We start from the raw sequence: 19,327 nt of genomic DNA, 5'->3' as shown, positions 1-19,327 counted from the left end.
TGCGCTGTGATAGATATCTCAACCATGCACTAATACGATGTGACATGTATGGCGCAAGAAACAGATCAAGCAAGTAATAACATGACATGACATAGGGAATGATATCAGACAAGCTCCAAACAACTCTTTTTTGCTTCGGATAGTAATTATGAAATTGTGTTGCGTATGCATAACTGACACCAATATTGTACACACTTAGCTAATCTTCCGTGACATTCCGGAATGTGACAATATGTTAGGATAAACCATATCTCTCACGAGCCATCCATTTCGTTGAGGCGAGTCTCCAAAAGATTCCATGTGCTCATCTTCCAGCTCAGCCATGAGTACATCCAGTCTCGCATCAAGATGCACAAGTCGACGCGCAAGCTGATCAGCCAGGGGCGGATAATGCTCTAGCACCGCTTTCTCGTCATTACTCGTTGGAGTCCGTAAGCCAACCTGGAGGCTGCGTAATAGCTCATAAACTTCGCCCAATGAAGCAATCTCATGTTTGTACGCCTCCAGGAGCTGAATGACTGATTTGAGCGTGTCGATGGACAGACCCTCGTATAATCTGAGATTGCTGATGGCGCGGTTGGAGAGTGCATATCCTAGCAGACCCAACGGGCCCTTGTGTGATTTGGAACGTTCATATGAATCTCCGACTTTGTCCAGTATATCATACACAGCCATGCCTGCTCCGAAGTAGAGCTGCACAAGCCTGTCCACGTGGTAAGGACCGTGATTGTCGTGTAGTTGGTAGAGCCCGAGCCAAACAATGCGCCACAAGTTCGACACTTGCGTCTGCAACTCTTTGCCTTTCCTCTGGTTGGGCTCAGAGGTATCCCTCTTCATGTCAAAACTCTGCATTGAGGATATGCGAGAGCTGCTGTCGGACACGACCGTACTGAATCGGGACTTGGGCAATTTGAACATTTTATACAATGGCTTAGGTATCGGGACGAATTAATGAATGGAACAAAAATCAAAAGACCGTCGAATAAAAAGTCATTTCAATATTTCTTTTCAGGGAGAAGTTCACATTTGTCGAGAAATAATAGAAGAACCGATAGGGGGGTGGGATTCCTTTCGGCCGTGGTGGCTGAGCGTCGGATCGTTTTCTTTGTCTGCGCGTTTTTAGCACGCCGAGTTTTCTTCAACGGGAACAGTAGAATGACGGATCACATATCGGTCTGACAGGTCATTTTTCTATCACAATCAGAATTTCCACAATGTGGAACATATCCGAATCTAGCCTTTTTGTGGCTCTGAAGGGCATTGAAATTGGATGATTTGCATCGCAGGGATCGGTAATTCACTGTGTGACGTGCATGCAACATGACCCGGAATGGCTCACACAAAGTAAGTGCTCATGTTAGTCATTGGCGAGATCAATATATTCTTCATTGCAGGCTAGGTGGAAGAAATATCAAACGCAAAGCCAAAATAGAACTTGCAGCGCCACATGCTTGGGTACAGGAGACTGTCTTGCCATGGATGTTCCACTATCGAGATGTCCCGACGCCCACGGGTTGGAACACCACGCAAATAAAATCTAGAGAATATGTACATTTTTCTGATGTGTCTGTCATGACACAGAGCATCCTCTTTACTCCTCTAGATCATGATTTCTCACCACTCGAAAGCTCCGCAAACACGCTTCCAGCTCTCATTATCAAATCTCGCGGATCGCCCATTTCCACAATCCTCCCTGCATCCAAAACAATCGCCAAATCCGCATTTGCGATCGACTTGATCCGATGCGCAACTGTCAGTTTTGTGCAAGCAGCCAGGCACGGAGTTTCGCGTAGAACTGCTTGCATCTTGTCATCTGTCTCTCGATCCACATGACTCGTAGGTTCATCGAGCAGTAAAATATTTCTGCTGCTACTGTTCTTACGGTTCTGTACCTTTAACAGAGCGCGTGAAAGGCCCAAGAGTTGTTGCTGTCCCTTGGATAGCGAGACTGATGAGCTGCTTATTTCGGCATCCAGGCCGCTCTGGTCTTCAAGGACACTTTTCCAAAGACCAACACGGTCAAGAGCTATTATAATCTCGGTGTCAGTGTGAGCGCCGGCAGGGTCTGCGTTTAGTCGGACACTGCAGCCTTCGAGTATGATCGTATCCTGGGGAATAGCGACTAGTCGATCACATATTACTTCCTGTGGGATGGTGCTTATGTCGACTCCGTCAATGATTATAGACCCCTCTGTGATACTCAGCACTCGCAGAATTGTTGCCAGTAGTGAGCTTTTGCCGCTTTTTGAATGTCAGTTCTGATGATGTGCACGAGAACGAGATTATAGCGAGTACTCACCTTCCAGTGCGTCCACAGATACCTATATTTTGCCCGGGTTCAATTTTAAAAGAAATGTTTTGCAAAACAGCTTCACCTGGTCTTCAAATCATGATATGTAATGAGCAATGATCAGGTATAGATGGTTCATGATATATTTGTTATGACATACCTATACTCCGCAGTCACCTTACTAAACTTGATTGCCCCTTTGCCAGGCCATTCGTCTGGTAGTTCACCGTCTCTAAAGACTTCTGGCTCTGACTTGATGCTGCTGTCGAATTCGCGAACCCTGGAGATAGATCCAAGGGAGACCTCAAGCTGTGTCCAGCCTTGTGTCACGGCTGAGAGACTGTTGCCGAATGCTAGCTACCGATTAGCAGAAAAGCACTTATAGGGAATAGAGAAATTAACTTACAAAGGATATTATTTAGGGAAACACCAACGAGACCCACGCTAGTCTCGCTTCTAAGCGTCACTGCTAGAGTCACAAGAACAATTGCCTCTGCAGCAACAATCAAGTCTAGGACCAATACCAGCCATCTCTGAACACAATAAAGAAGATAGTACGGTCTCTGAGAAGCATCGAGTAGTCTGAAGTTTTTCTCTTGAAACCTGTCTTGCCAACGAAATGCTTGAATGGTAGAAAGACCGCTGATGGTTTCCATGAAATGGGTATAGAGGGGGCTTCTGCTCTCTAAGTCGAGGAGTCGAAGTTGCCGGGACGTTCGTAGATAGACGTGTTGTAGGAGAATGAGAGCGAGTAAGAGGAATGGGATGGTGATCGTCATATATCCTGACCCGCTTGCGACTAGTCCAGCTGTGGCAATGGATATAATTAAGTCTGACAGGTATATTAGTTCCGATGGCATCAACATAGTGTGTAATGAACGGTTTCTTACTGGATATGAAAACCATGGCACCAATGGGTAGCTGTCCTTCGATTAGAGACATGTCCTGGCTGAATCTATTGAGAATTACGCCACTGTCGGTAGTAGAAAGGAAAAGTGAGGAAGCTCTGGGTGGCAATATCAGCATGCGTATGCCCGGAGCAGAGTAGAGAACTAACCTTCGAACGGCTTTGAGTAGTCTGTAATGCAGCCTCCGTGAAGTCGACGGGGAGATGAGAACGAGAATTGCCCTAATGAACTTAGTAGATGTATGCGAGGCTCATACAGTGAAAAACAAACCACACATATCCACCATTTCCGATTGAATTGAACAATGCCAACATCATGTAAACGCTGACGTATAATCCTTTCTGCCCTCCGCCTTGCTTAGACCACCATTCTAGCCATATTTCTGTCGGGAGAGAAGGCAATGAGCACCAAAGCAGTAGAAAGAAGAAAAGACCGTTAAAGTGTAGACAACTTACGAGAGAAAGTGCTGCAAAAGACATGTACACCAGCAAAAAGAAGAAAAACAAGTGTCTTTACCAAGCCAATGGATTTAAAATAGTACTTATAAACAGCGACGTCACCCGTAACTCTGGTTAGGTCATTCCTTTGGTTCTCTTTCGATACCTGGCCCGATTTCTCCTTTGCAGATGGCGTTGGTGTGTCATTCCTAGCTTCATCAGGTAGAGTAATGTGAAATATATTGTTTTTTGAGATTGCTGCACCTGGAGTGAGTTTCCTCAGGTTTCCTTTGGAAAGAGCAAAAATCTCATCGGCGTACGAAAGGTATTCCGCTGTTGTTGTTGAGCTGATGTAGATGTGATTCTAGTGAGTAGAGGCGGGGGGGAGATATGCGCTTACTATCATTTGTGACTAGCATGACAGTTGATTTCATCTCCCGCAACAGACCACCCTTGCCAAATAGTATTGCCATTATGTGCTTTTTAGTCGTGTTGTCAAGAGCACTGAAAACATCGTCAAGTAGAAGCAGACCTTTCCGCGAATATAATGCTCGGGCGAGAGAGACGCGTTGCATCTGGCCACCACTCAGAACTGCTCCAGAGCCACTGCCAATTTGCGTCCTGTCGCCACGGTCCAAGAGCTTCAGGTCATGATCAAGAAAACAAGAGCGTATAACAGATTGATACCAGTTTATGTCGATAATGTCGTCGTCATCGTCGTTAGTAAGTCCACAGATAGCAGCTCGTATAGTGACATTGAGAAGCCATGGTGTCTGTGCACAATATGCCATATCTCCAAGCGGTACTCTGATCGATCCCCCTTTGCAAGCTGCATGGCCAAGCATGGCGCGGAGGAGACTGCTTTTGCCTGATCCGACTTCTCCAATGAAAAACACAAAGGAGCCCCGGTAGACATCCAGGTTCACGTTCTGTAATACATAGTCTTGTGATGATGGAGCGGGAAGAATAGTCACATCTTTCATGGTGACTAAAGGGTCGTGCTGTGAAGAGCATGAATTTTGGGACTCCACTGCATGTATCTCGGTGACATCTGCTAGGACACGCGTGGGACCCGGGATCAGATCCGAGGCCTGGACCTCTTGACACGTTGGAATCACGAGGAAATCCTGGATTCTGTCGAAACATCCTAGAGACGCGGAAGTCGAAGGTATGGCACTGAGAAGCTTTGCTGCCGGGTCGGTGAGCAGTGTAATGATAGATAAATTGGTGAATGCCGTTGTAGCATCTAGAGAGTCCCCTAGGGAGGTATAGACTGCGAATGTCAAAGCAGGAGCTAATGCCCAGGGCAAGTTTTGGACGACATTTTGCCACACAATACTCCATCGAAAGCCTTCCATCAGGTGCGTTTCTCTGGCTTGCCTCTTTTGGATGATTTCAGCAACGGCATGGCTCCAGCCCATGCGTCGGACGGTATGAATGTTGCTTAGCAGTGAGCTCGTAATAGCGATTCGATTCTGCACTGCATCTACCCATATTTTCTGTCGAGGGCCAATGCGTTTTGCTATCTCGATGCTTCCAATGCCAGATGCTGTAGGAGGAAAATTAGTTAGATGATATTTTCACTAGAAGCATGTGATCAAAGAAGACACTTGCCTAGAGTGACAATGACTGGTACAACGCATATCCAGCCAATCCGCATAGCGAGTATGGAAATCCCAACTGCTACCTCAATTAATCGAGCCCAGCATTCATTCAGATTGATCAGACAGGCGGATATTCGGTCAATGTCTGTTGTCATTAGCGTAATAGCGGCTGATCGATCATCGAGACGGCCGTCTGGGATATGAAGAGCACGGCCGTAAATAAGGGATGAGACAGCACCGCGAAACATGGTAAGAAAACGATACACCGTGTGATTGTAATGCAGGTTTGAGATAGCTAGGCCGAGATAGATAAGCACCGTAGCGCCTAACAGTCCGTATCCTTCATTTCGAGAGACATTTGGGCCTTGACCTAGCCATTCAAGAATCGTCTGTAGTAGAAAGGGCTGTGCGAAGGTGAATCCAATCAAGAATAGGCGTGGGATTGCTGCCGATGCCAGTGGCCACCAGAGGGCCCGACAGAGCGCAAATGGAACTTCGAACCGTCGTTCAGGTCTCCGTCGCTGCTGCCACGCAACCTGAGCCGAGTGGCTGAGACTGGCCGAGTGTAAATTTGGATCCAATCTATTGAGATCATCTAGTGTGAGCAAAGATTTGAAGCCTCTGAAGAATAGGTGATTCAGCCACCACATAAATGACCGATTGATAATTCCGCTCGTGGACTCCGGTGGCAGGTCTTGATATTTTGTCTCGAGATAGGCTCGTTTCCCTTTGGTTTCCAGAGCAAGGAAGACAGACTTCAGGCCCACACTGATTGAAAATAGGACCTTGATAGGTTTGCTCTGCTCTTGTTGGAGAAGCCACAGAGTCCTCGCTTGTGCGACATCAAAAAGCAGAGTAAATAGTAAATAGACGCTCAGCAAAGATGACGGCTTTACCGAGCGGGAGTCTTCAACCCAGGACAACAACCCAAGGGATAGCCCAGCAACAACCTCAAGGGCTGCCGCTGGAACTGAGCCTCGAGTCTGCAGGCCCTTGTCCTCTGTCCAGAGAACAAGGAGTCCCAGCTGAGCAGCCGCGAAACCAGTCGCAACAACCTATGTTACATTGTTAGCCGATGAAGGACTGCAGATAAAATCGAGTTCCTGACCAGCTTCGCAACTCGGAAGAAACTTGTCCGCGTGTAGATACCTTGTTTGAGTAGGTATCTGATCCTCAACGGCGAAACGACTAGAAAGGCAGCAGCAGGGAGTATGCTGAGGATGGTCTGTTCGAAGAGCAGCGTGAAGTCGAAGCCACCGCTGCAGCCCCCGCCAACTGCAGGCCCAAAGGCATTTTCGGCCTCGGGCAGGCACTTGGGCGGCATCTGGCTTTTCTGACAGTTTGTGTATGTTGATGAGTCGGAATGCTAACCTCCGCCGGGAAGGATCTATCATTGACTTATGATATGGCGGAGTCCCAATCCGGCTAAGCTGAAATGCATCGACTTTCCTAAGACTTCAATGACGGCTGTTTTGTAGGAAAAAAATAGAAGAAAAAAAAACTATTGGAATACCTATGTCCGTATTAGGTATTAATCACTACTTTAAGGCTGGGCATTTTGCAGACTGCAGCTCATCCAAGGCACCAACCAATTGGCATCATAATGGACAGCGAATAACGTCACATGATGTGTCGCTGCCTGAGACGCCAGGCTACCATGCCACGCTTGCCGACCGCCAGCGTGGGAAAATCTGTTCTTCTCCATAGGTTCAAAATATAATGAAAAAAACAAGGTCCCTGAGGGAATCGAACCCTCAGCGTGCGGATCAGAGCCGCAAGTGTTAGCCATTACACCAAGGAACCTTAGATGTTGTGGTTGTTGGTGGGGGGACCAGGAATGGATATATGGAGCATGTAACTAGTGGAGATATGGGGGTCAGGTTTGTTCAAGCCTAGATAGGTACATTCACTCCAATCACAGTCCACTAAACACGCTAAAAATTCACAAGTACTGTAGGTAAGAGCCTTCCTTGAGTAAAGGTTGGAAGTTCAGCAACCGCCAATAGTTTTATTTTCAACAGTTTCTCGTTGTCTGGTTGGCTCAAAGCGGTCCCATTTAGGGCTAAATGTTTAGACGCCCAGATTCAAAGATTGAATTGAAATGAAAATACCTGGGATCGCCGCTCCGAGATTCCGTTGCTAGATTTTTACTATGTCCTTTTATTTCCCTCGTGATATCACCTCATTAACTGTACTTTTAGCAATTCCAGCCACTGGTTTCATAGCGTAACGGTTCAGCACGTGAGATTCTGGTTCTTGAGATGGGGGTTCCCCCTGAGACCTAAGCCAGTTTAATATTTTTTCGCAGTCTACAATTACCCCATTTTCTCTCTTTAGTCGTAGCTAAGACTATTTTTTTTTGTCAAATCAATCAATTACTAATGATAAATTATACATTATTACTTGGTTATAAGAGTAAGTCGAGAAAACAGAATTTTTTTTTTTTTTTTTTTTTTTTTAGGGAAACCCATACGAATTGGAAATTGACGTGTAAGTACGAATATTAAGGTATAGCGCACCACAACGATTCACGGGTAGTTCATGGCGTGCTTCTCTTCTTGCAGCCTTTTGGCTTCCTTAAGCATTGCAATTCGCGTAGGAATTCTGGCATTGGCAAAGCAGATGTCAGGCCTGCGCGGATACTGGCGCGGGTCGCATCCAGCTTTCTTGAGGCTCGCCCACATTCTACTGATGGAACTACCACGGACAGTCTGTATCGAAGTCTTCACGGGTTCCCACCACTCCTGAGTGCAGCATACTGGGCACATGAGTTTACGATTCAAGAGGCGTGAGGTCTTTTCAAATGTCCATCTGGGTGCATTGTCCTCCAAGGTGCCAGGACAACCTTCTGTTGGGCATTTCCACACGACCATTCTAGGGACAACGTCGAGCTCATTCTTGTTTCGAAGAAGGTAAGGTTCCCACTCAGCTTCAGGATTGGGAATGGCTTCCAATAGTTTCTTTTCTATACGAATACGTCTGAGGTTGCCATCAATAGGGTAAAATTCGGCCTTCTTTGTGCATCCAGTCCGCCCGCAGCCATTCTTCCTGTATTTGAGGGCGTATGTTTTTGAGTTATTTTTAGCGTAATATGCCACAGGGTCGTCAAGGACCCTGCGCCTGCATATCGAGCACTTCCTAGGAACAACGTCCCTCCCAGGACCGCCAGAAACAAGCAAGTCGCTAACACTCGATCGTTTGAGATGGTTCATTTGGCGGATCGAAGTGTTATACCCTAGTAAAACTGAAAATGCCAACCCCATAATGCTTAGATTATCAACATTTCCTTTACAGTAAGTGAGTTGAAATGCGGTCTCGAGTTCCTCACGCGAAGTTATCGTATGCTGATCAATTTTCAGTCCCTTTTCGGTGTGAAATAGCGTGGTTATGACCTCTGGAAGTTCTTCCCAGCTATTGAACTCCCAATCCAACTCTTCAATGGATTGAATCAGATTTTCATACTGGTCTGGCTTGAGAATTTTGAACGGCATGTCGGGTAAAAAGAAATTGACGAGCTTTTGTAAGTTTATATGGAAAAGGGCTGCTTTCCGTCGATGATTCTCTCTCTGTTACAGGTTAGCATTGGAATAGCAGCAGCGGGGTTTTTCATGAGTGCTCTCGTACCCGAGTGTGGTCATCTTCAATATTTCCTTCAGCTAAAACAGCTGGCTTTGATGCAGTGTCTGCCTTCAGCCGCTCGACTTCTATCGCCCAATTTGCTTCGACTTCCGGAGAAACCTCAAAAGATACCTTCACTGGAGCCAAATCCAGCCCGGGGAAGGCTGTTTCGAGCTGCACTCGCGCTTCACCCTTCAGTTTGTCTCTAGCTAACCGTACAACCTTTGGGATCCTAAGGTTCTGTATGAGTCTAGGGCTGGACTCATAGAAATTCTCACTGACAGCGATGTTCCCTAAGAGAGCAGCTACCTCTAAATGAAGGTCCTGCTCTTTGCCGAAATATCTTCGGAATCTCCGAGCCCCAGGGGTGTCTGCGAACACATACATGAAGTATTGCGGAGGCCTGACGAAGATGATGAAACGACGAATGGATTTACAATTTCCGGTTTGATCTTTTTGGTGTTCCAAATACAACGTAACGCCTTCATAACGACCCCAAAGCGGCAACGGCTGCAGGTCCGGGAAACAGTGATGCATTCGCGACTTCACATTCGCCCCCCAACACAATTCCACCACAGCTGCCATCTCGTGGCGGAGGGCAAACACAAATCCTTCATTTATTTCCCACAGATCGGGGGGATAGACTTTAACCGAGTGTTTGCTATCGTCTCTGCGCGCCAAGTGGTCGAATACCAGGCACTTCTCCAAGGAAATCCCAGCGTCTTTCAGTTGTATCATGGTCGGATTTGACAAATCAAATGTCGTCTCTGATGTGGGATCACACACTGCAAAGGTTGGGTTAAACAAGTGACATGCTACCCGGGAATCAAGACGGCCAGATGGGCGGACTATGAAGTTGCGAGGTCGGTCAACGTTGCGAGACTTCCACCAGGCAGTCTCTTCATCGCGAAAGTGTTCGAATGCATCGTTCATATCCCAGGAGGAATGGTCAAAATGGCCTGATCTTATGTTAGGCTTTGTCTGTGTAATCATTTCTCAAACCAACTTACCTTGGCTGCTCTCCTCTTCAAGCTTCTCAATAAGTGGCAGAAGTCGCTTCAACTCCAACTGTCGGTCTTCAGTCAGATGATCTTTAGGATCATCCAAGATGAAAGAGCCAAATAAACGCAGAGACATCTTGGATGGAATTGAAAAGACGCAGAGTTAGCAAAGATCATGTAGATACGCGTATGTGCGCGTTGCTACAGGTTTCTGTGGAAATTTATGTCGGGTACGTAATAGGTATTGGGTAAACAGCGCGTTTGTCACGGGCATGGAAAGTCCCGTTTATTATGTGACCAATGGCTTGGAAACTCTTCAATGATGCTGGAGAATGACAATGTTTCAGGTGTATTGTTTCGATATAACGCACGATGCCATATATACCCGAGTTGCCTAGAATTGGTCAAGTAATGAGAAGATATGACAAGCTAGAGGGAAGAATGATGGTTATATTGACATTAAAGAACTGAAATGCCTGGCCAATGCGTGAACATTTTCAGCCTGGGGCTGCTAGATTGTATTGATGGCTCTAGCAGTGCCAATAAGTATATCAACTCCAACTGTTTACCGAAATGAAGCCATTCATGGATCTGCAGTTTTGCTACCATCTCGTGGCTGGGTGTGAATCCAGATCCTTCATTATGTCTCACAGGTCAGGGCAATAAAGATATTCATAAAATGCTTGCTGTGTGTTGTCTTTTCCCGCGAAGCAATAAAGTCGAATATCAGGCAATTGTTCCAAAGAAATCCTAGCGTTTTCGAGCTGTAGGATCTAGCTAGTCAATTGTTGTCCCTGATGTGGCATCATGCGCTGCCAAGGTTGGATTGAATCGATGGCATGGTACTCATCAGGACAGCGAGGCCAGGCGGATGAACTGGGAAGACTTCTTATTCGGGAAGCGTTAGAATGCGTCGTTCACAACCGCGAAAAACATAGCAAATAACAAGCAAGCATTGCGTTCATCCAAGAATACGGCTGTAGGCGTCTGATACTTCTTTAGCAATCTCTAATAGGGTCATAATAATGATTTAATATTTTAATTAATAAAAGCTCAAGTATTGGAAACTTTAGTTGGTACCATCAGGTATAATTAGGATAGTAACAGGCGGAGTTGATAGGCCTGGAATGAATTCAATATCCAGTGGACATCGAGGCGCACACATTAGCGTTCCTGATCTATTGGCTGTGACGTTCTGGTTCTCTGATAGGTACCCGACCAAAGGATAAACCATTTAATAAATTGTGGGAATAGGATTGTTTGTAGCGAAAAAAAGAAATTGAAAAAAAGTAAGGTCCCTGAGGGAATCGAACCCTCAGCGTGCGGATCAGAGCCGCAAGTGTTAGCCATTACACCAAGGAACCTTAGATGTTGTGGTTGCTGGTGGGAGATTTAGAAATGGATATATGAAGCATAATAAGAGATCTAGGAATAACTATGGGGTATTATTACTGACAATAGATTCAACTTGGTTATGTGGGACCTACTACTATACGAGATAATTAGTAAGTAGGTAAATTATCTAAATAGTAGTACATTCTGAGGATAGGTATCTAAGGATTGTTATCTTGTCATATTCTGGGTTCCAGGCAAGATTTATATTTGGGGCCGCATATAGTGCATACATATATATATACAACCGTGATAGATTAAGACCGTCTTTCCTCCTCATTTGTCAAGTGATGGGATCACCCTTCCCTCTCCCGGCCAATTCAAGAGAAGATCATACTGATGTGAAATCAGGGACTGACTGCTTTAGCTCCAGATACGATCATTACAACCAATCGAGAGGTAAGATCGGCTCTGGAGAGGATGTTATCTGTTTCATCAAGTATCTTCTACCGATCTCAATGATACTCATAAAGCGGAATGCAAGTAACATCAGTTCTATAATATGGTGGTCATAAGTCTTAGATTATCGATGTCCCTCCTTCAATCAATCATTTAATTGTAGAGCACGTTGGATTTTGATTTCAGAATTTCCGGGCTTCTCTTCCTTTCTTTCTGTTCTTCTCTTTTTTTTTTTAACTGTTTTGGCTAGTATCTTCTTCCTCCTTGTTTATCCTTTGTTGCTCGATAGAAAACATCTAAATAAGCTAGCCGCTAAGTACAGTATATAAAGGGAGAATTCAAATATGTATGCAGAAGACCAGAAGTTGATAACTCCTATGCGCATATTGCATTGTGTATGGCAATTTCTGACACAGAGATTGAGTCGATCTAGAGAGATAGGGGATTCTTTCTAGGTATTTCTTTCCATAGCTATTTTTGAAGTTTTTTTCTTCTTCTCTTTATCGTTATTGAAGTTATTCATCATTGGAGACATCCACGAATGTGGGGATTTGGATTGAGTCCATTTTATTCTTCCTTCCTAGATATCATGAGAATACCGAGCTAGATTGGCCGCCCATTATAGTATCATAATAATAACTATTATCTATCACTACTTAGTCGTGAGACCAGAACTATACACACGTCAACTCTCAGCTTGGTCTCTATTATTTACATGCACATTAGCCGAGAGAATAATATGCAATGAATGCCATATAGCTATAAAATGTAATTCATACAGAATATGTACCACGGAAGCAAATCGGTATGTATAATAGAGAACCGGGTAGGCATTATCGAAGCATGAAGTTGCGTGTGCTCTGCTTTCCAGAGTGCTTTGCCATCGTAGGGTGATTACAGGCTGAATCCAGAATAGCGGTCATAATATACATATGGCGGAGTCCCAACCCAGCCAAGCTAAAATGCATCGGTTTGACAATTTCCTCGAAGACCTCAACAATATACAAAAAAAAACCAAAAAGATCCTCCAGCTGGGAATGGTATCTGATTTTGTGACAGTTACTCCGTACTACTAACGATGATCAGGAGGGGTATTGCTATTCACTACCCACTTAGCCCTAAAATCACATGCCTTGGCTTGCAGACATCCAGCGTGCAGCCAATAACCCACGCAGCATCTGACAGGGATGAACAGTCCTGAGCTGCAATCAGTCGTGGCTACACTAGGAGTCTACAGCGCGGGTTACACGGCAGATCTTGGGCACTTACAAATGCAGTGGGTGAGAGGAGAGGAGCAGGACGAAAGAAAAAAAAAAACATCACCACCTCATATTGTAGAAGCAAGCCAGAAGGATAATCAAAGGACTAACATCGCTCACGATGTCTCCTCCTGCGCAGGACAAGCCAAAATCGACTCATCCAGCACCCCCAAAGCTGGCGCACATTGTGTTACGCACGAACCCGGACAACTTCGGCACCATGGTCAAGTTCTACTTGCAAGCACTAAATGGCAGCGTCCGGTATGAAGACCCTGGAAAGATAGCTTTCTTGTCCTACGACGACGAGCATCACCGCATTGCCATCGCCGCCATTCCAGGAGCCAGCCCGCCCACCGCAGATGGGCCACCGCGGACGGGCTTGGACCATGTTGCTTTTGCGTTTGCCAACCTGACGCAACTGGCGCAGGTCTACGTGAGCCTACGCGACCACGCAGAGAATCCTCTGAGGCCTGTCTGGGCGGTGAACCACGGGCCTACGACGTCGCTGTACTATCGCGATCCCGAGTGGAACAAGATCGAGATGCAGGTCGACAACTTTGACACCAATGAGGAGGCGAATGCGTTTATGAATAGTGGCGAGTTCGCCGAGAATCCGTTTGGCGTCGACTTCGACCCGGACGAGTGGTCGGCAAAGATTTTGAGTAAGATGCGCGAAGATGGGAGCGAGGGGCTCAGCGTCGAGGAGTCGAAGGCACTCAAAACAAGACCGGCCAGCGGCCCAAGGGCACATCCGCCAGCGGGAGTTTTCTAGTTTATTTTCTTGGTTATCAGTTCATATCTTTTATTTTAGAGCAAAAACATTATTGTAGATATTTGATTGCTTCTCACAGAACCATTGCCTAGCGCCTCCTTTGCTTCGTAGACTATCCTAAATGCTAACAGCCGCAGGGAAAAAAAAAACATCTCTACGCATTTATGCATTTACCTGCTCCATGAACCAACGCACACTGCGTTGGATGCCCTCCTGCATGCCCACCTTGGGACGATACCCGAGCACCCGTTTGGCCTTGGTGATATTGTGCGTGCGGATGAGGGTACTGAAGCGAATGCCCTCACGAGTCATATTGGGAGTCCGGGTGCCGCGGGAAATTGCCCACACCACCCACTCACTCACAAGTCCCATGGCGAGTCCCAGCCATGTCGGAATAGCCACGATATCCTCGGGCCGCACGGGGTTGCCCGTCTCGGAGGCAACTGCGCGCTGGAAGTCCCAGAAGAACCAGGGGTCATCATTGCTGATGTTGAAGCATTCGCCGTCCACACGCACGGTCGGATCCGTGGGACGAGGTTTGCCCCAGGCGTCGAGCAGAGCGTGAGCAGCCAGCAGATGCGCATCTGCAAGATTGCCCGCATACACAAAATCATATGGGTTCTTCCCATTGCCCATCTGAAAACGTGACATGCCCTTACGAGCCACCGCGATCATCTTCCCCAAGGCACCGACATCATGCTCACCGAATACAAGACAGGGGCGTATCGCGCAGGTCAACACCCCCTGATCGTCGTGGCCCCCGTTGCGATTGGCCGCTTGAATGGCCTCTTCAGCTTCAGCCTTGGCAAGACAGTATATGCGCTTCTGCTGCGGAAACCGCAGGATTGGCATCTCCTCTGTTGCATCAATCATATCGGTGTGGTTATCGTTGATGACTCCTGAGGTCGACGTATTGACCAAGGCTCGCACAGTGCCGACCTTGACAGCGGCATTCAGGACGTGCCGGCTGCCATCAACGATGATGTTATGGTAAGCGGACACGGGGGCGTCGGAGAATTCGGGCGACGCAGTGTGGAAGATGGTGACGGGTTGCGCAATGTGCATCACTCGCTCGACGTCCGCGGCGGAGGCGAGGTCAGCCCGGTGGTAGTGGACGTTCGCGTTGGGATGGCGGTTACGATCGACGTTCACATCCAGCGAATGAATGTCGCAGTCGGGCTCTTCAGCGAGAATTTTCGCAATTATATGGTAGGCCACGAAGCCATTGCCCCCAGTGACGAGGACAGGGCCCAGCTTGGAGGGAGACATGATGCAGACTCGGAGGATTCATGGAGGTGAGTAGGGGAACTTCAGCTGCAGCTTCAGCTTTAATATATATTCCTCAACCGCAGGAATCAGCGACTAGGCCAGTAGCGGTAACGTTAATTGGCTGGTTCTTGGCTTCGCTCTGTTTTGACTTTGACCAGATGACATTATTTCCATCCTTTGCCGGCTTTGGCTTCTGGGCTGAAGAAGTAGTGGTGTTGGTTCGAGAATATGCTCGTAGGAAACACATGCTCCGGACTGTTGAAGTTCATGGATCGCCTGCGATAATGATAACAATCTGAAAGACCGGGGCAATGCCTGATATAGCGACCAGCTCGCTGTGCCATCTGGAGGAAAACAAGGAATAAAAAGGAGAGAGGTGCATCAACAGCTCAGTGGGGGGCCCAGGTTGTGATGAGGTCACGTGACACTTTGGCCTCAGGCAGCGATCATGGCGACCACCTAGGCTTGCTTATACTTCCGATAAATCTTTTCATACCTAGGCATAATCCGTATGTAGATTAGAACTATTTTTCTATTATTTAACCCAAGGACATTCAAGCTTATTTCTATACAGTAAATGTTGCATATGATTAGTTACCGCCGAAGCCGGCCCCTGGATCACGTAAGCAGGCCGATGGATCCCGATGGCGGAGAAAGTACCCGTCGGTAGCCGTGAAATGCCGCCAGCGAAGACTTTTAATTTTTATTTGCTTCCGCGTTTCGAGACCTGTTGTTTAGCATTGTCATTTTACATCTATATTTCATATTCTATATATTTATCTCTATTCAATATTCTATATTCTCTCTACCTACGGTTTCGAGGTAGCAATATATATCCATCCGCTTCACAATGCTGGCCGCCGTGAAAGCAATTAATGCGAAGATTCGCTCCAATAAAACCCTTGATTACTTCTGCTCAACACGTATGTCTTAGCGCTCTTTCTCGATAATACAGCCGTTCCACAAAGATATCATTGGCATTGACTTCTTGACCTAGATTTCTGGGGCCCGGCCTCCAATTTCGGCATTCCGATTGCTGCCGTGACGGACATTCAGAAGGATCCAGAGATGTAATTGCCCTTCCCCGTACGTGAGTGTAGGATCCTTAGGGTTTTTAGGCTGACTGTCTTCGATGTAGTATTTCGGGACGCATGACGGGCGCGTTTATTGTCTGCTCGGCCCTGTTGATGCGATACTCTCTTGCCGTGACCCCCAAGAATTACTTGCTGTTTGGAATGCACACCGTCAACGTCGGCGCCCAGTCCATCCAAGGAATGAGGTTTATAAATCACTGGTAGTAGGTGACCCTTTTCATCGCTCTCTTTTCATTTCATGCTAGCTTTCCGGTGACTAACATCGTGTGATTCGCAGCCTGCAAGACCGGAACAAACCCGTTGCCGATGCGTGAGAAGAAAATCGAGTATATGGCGGAGGATATCCGAGGCATGGGTAGATATAGAATCGTGGGTTCGCTTTTCGAGCATTTTGGAATCAGAGAAAAAAAAAGGTGGTTTATTGCATGGTTATGGCGTTTTGATAGGTATAGAAATGAATCTCTGGTAGATGACTCTACTATTTGCGCGAGACGCTTTGTAGATCTGGAGTATCCAAATCAACTTCCAATGCTCGTATAGGATTGTAATTTATTGAGAAACGGGTTCGGGGTTGTGTCTCGATTTCACGTTGGCTGTTCTGTTTTCTGTCTCTCCAATGTTGTCAAGCAGATTTGGTGAGGGAAAAAAAAAAAAAATAAAAAATAAAAATAAGCGAATATCTGCCGGCCTTATTGCATACTCGACATTCACAGCTAATGAGAGTCATCAAAATTGATAAGACCGAAGGTGCCGTGGTGGTTGTGCGGTCCTGATCACTGTATAGAGCCCTAGATTTATCAAAGCAAAGCTGATGTCTAACAGATCCTCAGATATATCCTTCATTACTTACAAGTCTTGCATATCACGAAATATTGGCCGACACTTTCGAAGGATTTCGCCGCCAGTCTGTAGTATCGATATGAATAAAATTCGTCAACTCCAATTTTTTATTTTTTTTTTCAATCAGTATAATACATGAAGATAATAATAAAAGTAAGATCGTTGGCTATTCAACCTTTAATTCAACTGTCCTTTGGACAAACACATTCTGCTGAAAGCCTTCTCGGACGAGTGCTTCCATACTCTCTGTATCGTCATCTGTGCTTCCATGAACGACGGAAGTGTGGGTGCCTAACATGTTGGCTTCGGCTGCACGCCGCGGATAATGATTCGCAAATGTTGATATTGTGTATTTGTCACGAGCGCGCAGGCCGTGGTTCTCGGTCATGGCGAAGGCGTTGACGTTGGGCTGTAGCTCGTGGGCAAGACGGCCGAGCGATGGAATTGAGGTAGCGATGATACTCAGGTTTAGCACCGCTCTGATTCATCTTAGTCAGTATTGCTCGCCTTCGTGTATGTACGACAAATAAAGACTTACTGGTCCCAGATGCTGGCGTATAGCTGTTCCCACGTCTTGTCGGAGGACGTAACAACAACATCGTAGTAGTGTATCTGGAAGGCAACGGCCACAATGACGCTATTGAGGATGATAGTTAGCAATTACGTCCAGTTTCCTTGCTTTGGTGGTGACCAGAGGAGACAGCGTACACAATTCGAATTGCGAGCAAGCCGATTATTCGCACCCTCTTCGCCATGGAGACATGCACAGTCCACAACACGCCGCATGACAGAAGAACTATGGCTGCGTCGGTGATGATATTGAACGCGCCGATGGTTTGGAACATGACAGCCTAGTCACTATCAGTCCAAAATCTCACGTTTTACTATGTATTATTACTTCTAGCGAATACTAACCATGTTGTCGCATTCTCCGTTTACAAAATCCCACGGACGAGGCGACGAACATCGCGCGGCGAGAGCGACGATGGATGCAATAGCCCATGCGACAATTGCACTTATCAATCCCCAGTTAGCCCATTGGGAAAACCCTCTGTTCATCAAGCTCTTGAAGAGTAGGCTGATGGAGAGTTTGCTTAGGGAAACAGTGGCGATGAGCAGTATCTGAGCGATGTATATGTACTAGGTCAAAGCATCAGTAAGCGATCCTGCGTTGCACATGGCTGTGACGAGTACCTTTTCGAAAAGATTTAGGTTCCTGTCCGAGACAGTATTTTGCCTTTTTCCGAGACCATGGCTGATTGATAATTGCACAAACACGCTCTGCAAGATCGCTAGGACCTGTAGCTGTGTTAACGACAAAAATCCATTGAAGAGATTATTGCACTTACAGTAGCCCCTGCGAGCAGATAGTCATCGATTTGCACTACTTTCCCGATATAATATCTTGCTGATAGTCGAGTGACGACCACGAAGACGGTCAGAGCGAGAAGAGTGTAGACAGCGACAGCAGTGTAGCCGCCGTGGTCCTCATCAGATATAGTGAATATCGGAGGCAGGGTGCCTGCCTGTGCCTGTACCATTATTTTGTCGGGATTATGATTATTATTTTCTTTTTGCTTTTTCCTCCCTCCTTTTTCTTTTCTTTTTCTTCCCCCCTGTTTCTGACCGCTGATCGTAAATATCGAGGCTCTGTGAATTATCCCGATACTTCAACGGCCGAGCGAAACGTAGTAAGAGTAGGATGTAAGCAGCTATGCCTACAGAGGACTATCTCATGGCGCGGTCATGGGGTTTCGATGATTAGGGGAAAAGACCGTATGTCGCTTTTATTGATTTGGTTGATTTCCAATGGAGAATTGCCAAGGTTACAGGTGTGATAAAGAGGCATTCATTATTGTAATTTCTTGCACGAATGAGGTGAATGAAATAAATAATTCAAGTCGATTGATTACGTGGAGAGAGAACTAACTAACTATGTATGCAACTTGAATAAGTAGCATAATTTATTAGTAATAATGCTTATTTACACGAGTGATAAAAACCCCCGGTTGAGTTCCCATTTGCCCCTGGTACGCATCCAGATACAACCATACACGCCCCAAGATTCGTCTGCACCTAATAAGGGAAGAAGTCACACGCCATGTTATCAATTGACGTTTATTTCATTCTAAAAACATAGGGGACGGCGTGGATGCTGCCGGATAGTGATACTGACAGCACGCACAGCGGCAAACGGAGGCACCGTCACATGGCAGCAGGGAGCGAAGGTTTTGCCCCCTTAGCCAGTGACTTATGATTTGCCCATGCTCGTAGTGGCTGAAAGCCTAAAGGTGGGCCGTTGTTTTTCTGTGCTGTGCGAGTCTTTGGACCAAAAGAGATGGACCGGAAGCGGCCGCGGTGGAGTAGGTAGAAGACTCGAGCGAGAGAGACTCAGAGAAGTTAGTTAGAAGGAATGGGAATCTTGGGTCGTGAATTCCATGGAT

At 46.4% G+C, this 19,327-nt stretch overlaps 7 protein-coding genes across 7 annotated transcripts, besides 3 other annotated features; 2 read left to right on the top strand and 5 right to left on the bottom strand.

Moving 5' to 3' along the window:
• Window positions 1-195: 195 nt before the first annotated feature.
• UA08_04923 (hypothetical protein) lies at window positions 196-918 on the bottom strand (the record flags this gene model as incomplete). The annotated part of the gene is made up of 1 exon (XM_020267245.1): window positions 196-918. The coding sequence occupies one exon, from the start codon at window positions 916-918 to the stop codon at window positions 196-198; it is 723 nt and encodes a 240-aa protein (XP_020119867.1).
• Window positions 919-1,604: 686 nt separating this feature from the next.
• On the bottom strand, window positions 1,605-6,563 carry UA08_04922 (hypothetical protein; the record flags this gene model as incomplete). Its single annotated transcript, XM_020267244.1, has 11 exons — window positions 1,605-2,144; window positions 2,300-2,321; window positions 2,451-2,643; window positions 2,697-3,098; window positions 3,181-3,296; window positions 3,348-3,419; window positions 3,469-3,580; window positions 3,654-3,968; window positions 4,036-5,184; window positions 5,244-6,294; window positions 6,348-6,563. The coding sequence occupies 11 exons, from the start codon at window positions 6,561-6,563 to the stop codon at window positions 1,605-1,607; spliced, it is 4,188 nt and encodes a 1,395-aa protein (XP_020119868.1).
• Window positions 6,564-7,767: 1,204 nt separating this feature from the next.
• UA08_04921 (hypothetical protein) lies at window positions 7,768-9,994 on the bottom strand (the record flags this gene model as incomplete). Its single annotated transcript, XM_020267243.1, has 3 exons — window positions 7,768-8,805; window positions 8,864-9,816; window positions 9,868-9,994. 3 exons carry the CDS (start codon window positions 9,992-9,994, stop codon window positions 7,768-7,770), a joined length of 2,118 nt encoding a protein of 705 aa, XP_020120308.1.
• A 906-nt stretch (window positions 9,995-10,900) lies between these two features.
• Window positions 10,901-10,987: a repeat region (Identified by RepeatMasker using a combination of RepBase library and repeat library created with RepeatScout).
• Window positions 10,988-11,030: 43 nt separating this feature from the next.
• Window positions 11,031-11,067: a repeat region (Identified by RepeatMasker using a combination of RepBase library and repeat library created with RepeatScout).
• Window positions 11,068-12,541: 1,474 nt separating this feature from the next.
• Window positions 12,542-12,575: a repeat region (Identified by RepeatMasker using a combination of RepBase library and repeat library created with RepeatScout).
• Window positions 12,576-13,029: 454 nt separating this feature from the next.
• UA08_04920 (hypothetical protein) lies at window positions 13,030-13,680 on the top strand (the record flags this gene model as incomplete). The annotated part of the gene is made up of 1 exon (XM_020267242.1): window positions 13,030-13,680. The coding sequence occupies one exon, from the start codon at window positions 13,030-13,032 to the stop codon at window positions 13,678-13,680; it is 651 nt and encodes a 216-aa protein (XP_020120311.1).
• Window positions 13,681-13,842: 162 nt separating this feature from the next.
• UA08_04919 (hypothetical protein) lies at window positions 13,843-14,949 on the bottom strand (the record flags this gene model as incomplete). Its single annotated transcript, XM_020267241.1, has 1 exon — window positions 13,843-14,949. The coding sequence occupies one exon, from the start codon at window positions 14,947-14,949 to the stop codon at window positions 13,843-13,845; it is 1,107 nt and encodes a 368-aa protein (XP_020120312.1).
• Window positions 14,950-15,799: 850 nt separating this feature from the next.
• Window positions 15,800-16,247, top strand: UA08_04918 (putative mitochondrial pyruvate carrier 1; the record flags this gene model as incomplete). Its single annotated transcript, XM_020267240.1, has 3 exons — window positions 15,800-15,872; window positions 15,947-16,019; window positions 16,088-16,247. The coding sequence occupies 3 exons, from the start codon at window positions 15,800-15,802 to the stop codon at window positions 16,245-16,247; spliced, it is 306 nt and encodes a 101-aa protein (XP_020119869.1).
• An 802-nt stretch (window positions 16,248-17,049) lies between these two features.
• On the bottom strand, window positions 17,050-18,424 carry UA08_04917 (hypothetical protein; the record flags this gene model as incomplete). The annotated part of the gene is made up of 6 exons (XM_020267239.1): window positions 17,050-17,362; window positions 17,422-17,520; window positions 17,592-17,734; window positions 17,799-18,005; window positions 18,078-18,182; window positions 18,233-18,424. 6 exons carry the CDS (start codon window positions 18,422-18,424, stop codon window positions 17,050-17,052), a joined length of 1,059 nt encoding a protein of 352 aa, XP_020119870.1.
• Window positions 18,425-19,327: the final 903 nt, after the last annotated feature.

The sequence above is a fragment of the Talaromyces atroroseus genome (genome assembly GCF_001907595.1).
Source record: "Talaromyces atroroseus strain IBT 11181 chromosome Unknown scaffold_5, whole genome shotgun sequence".
Taxonomy (NCBI): Eukaryota; Fungi; Ascomycota; class Eurotiomycetes; order Eurotiales; family Trichocomaceae; genus Talaromyces; species Talaromyces atroroseus.
Note: the sequence above shows the minus strand (reverse complement) of the source record. Positions and strands in the feature narration are given on the sequence as shown.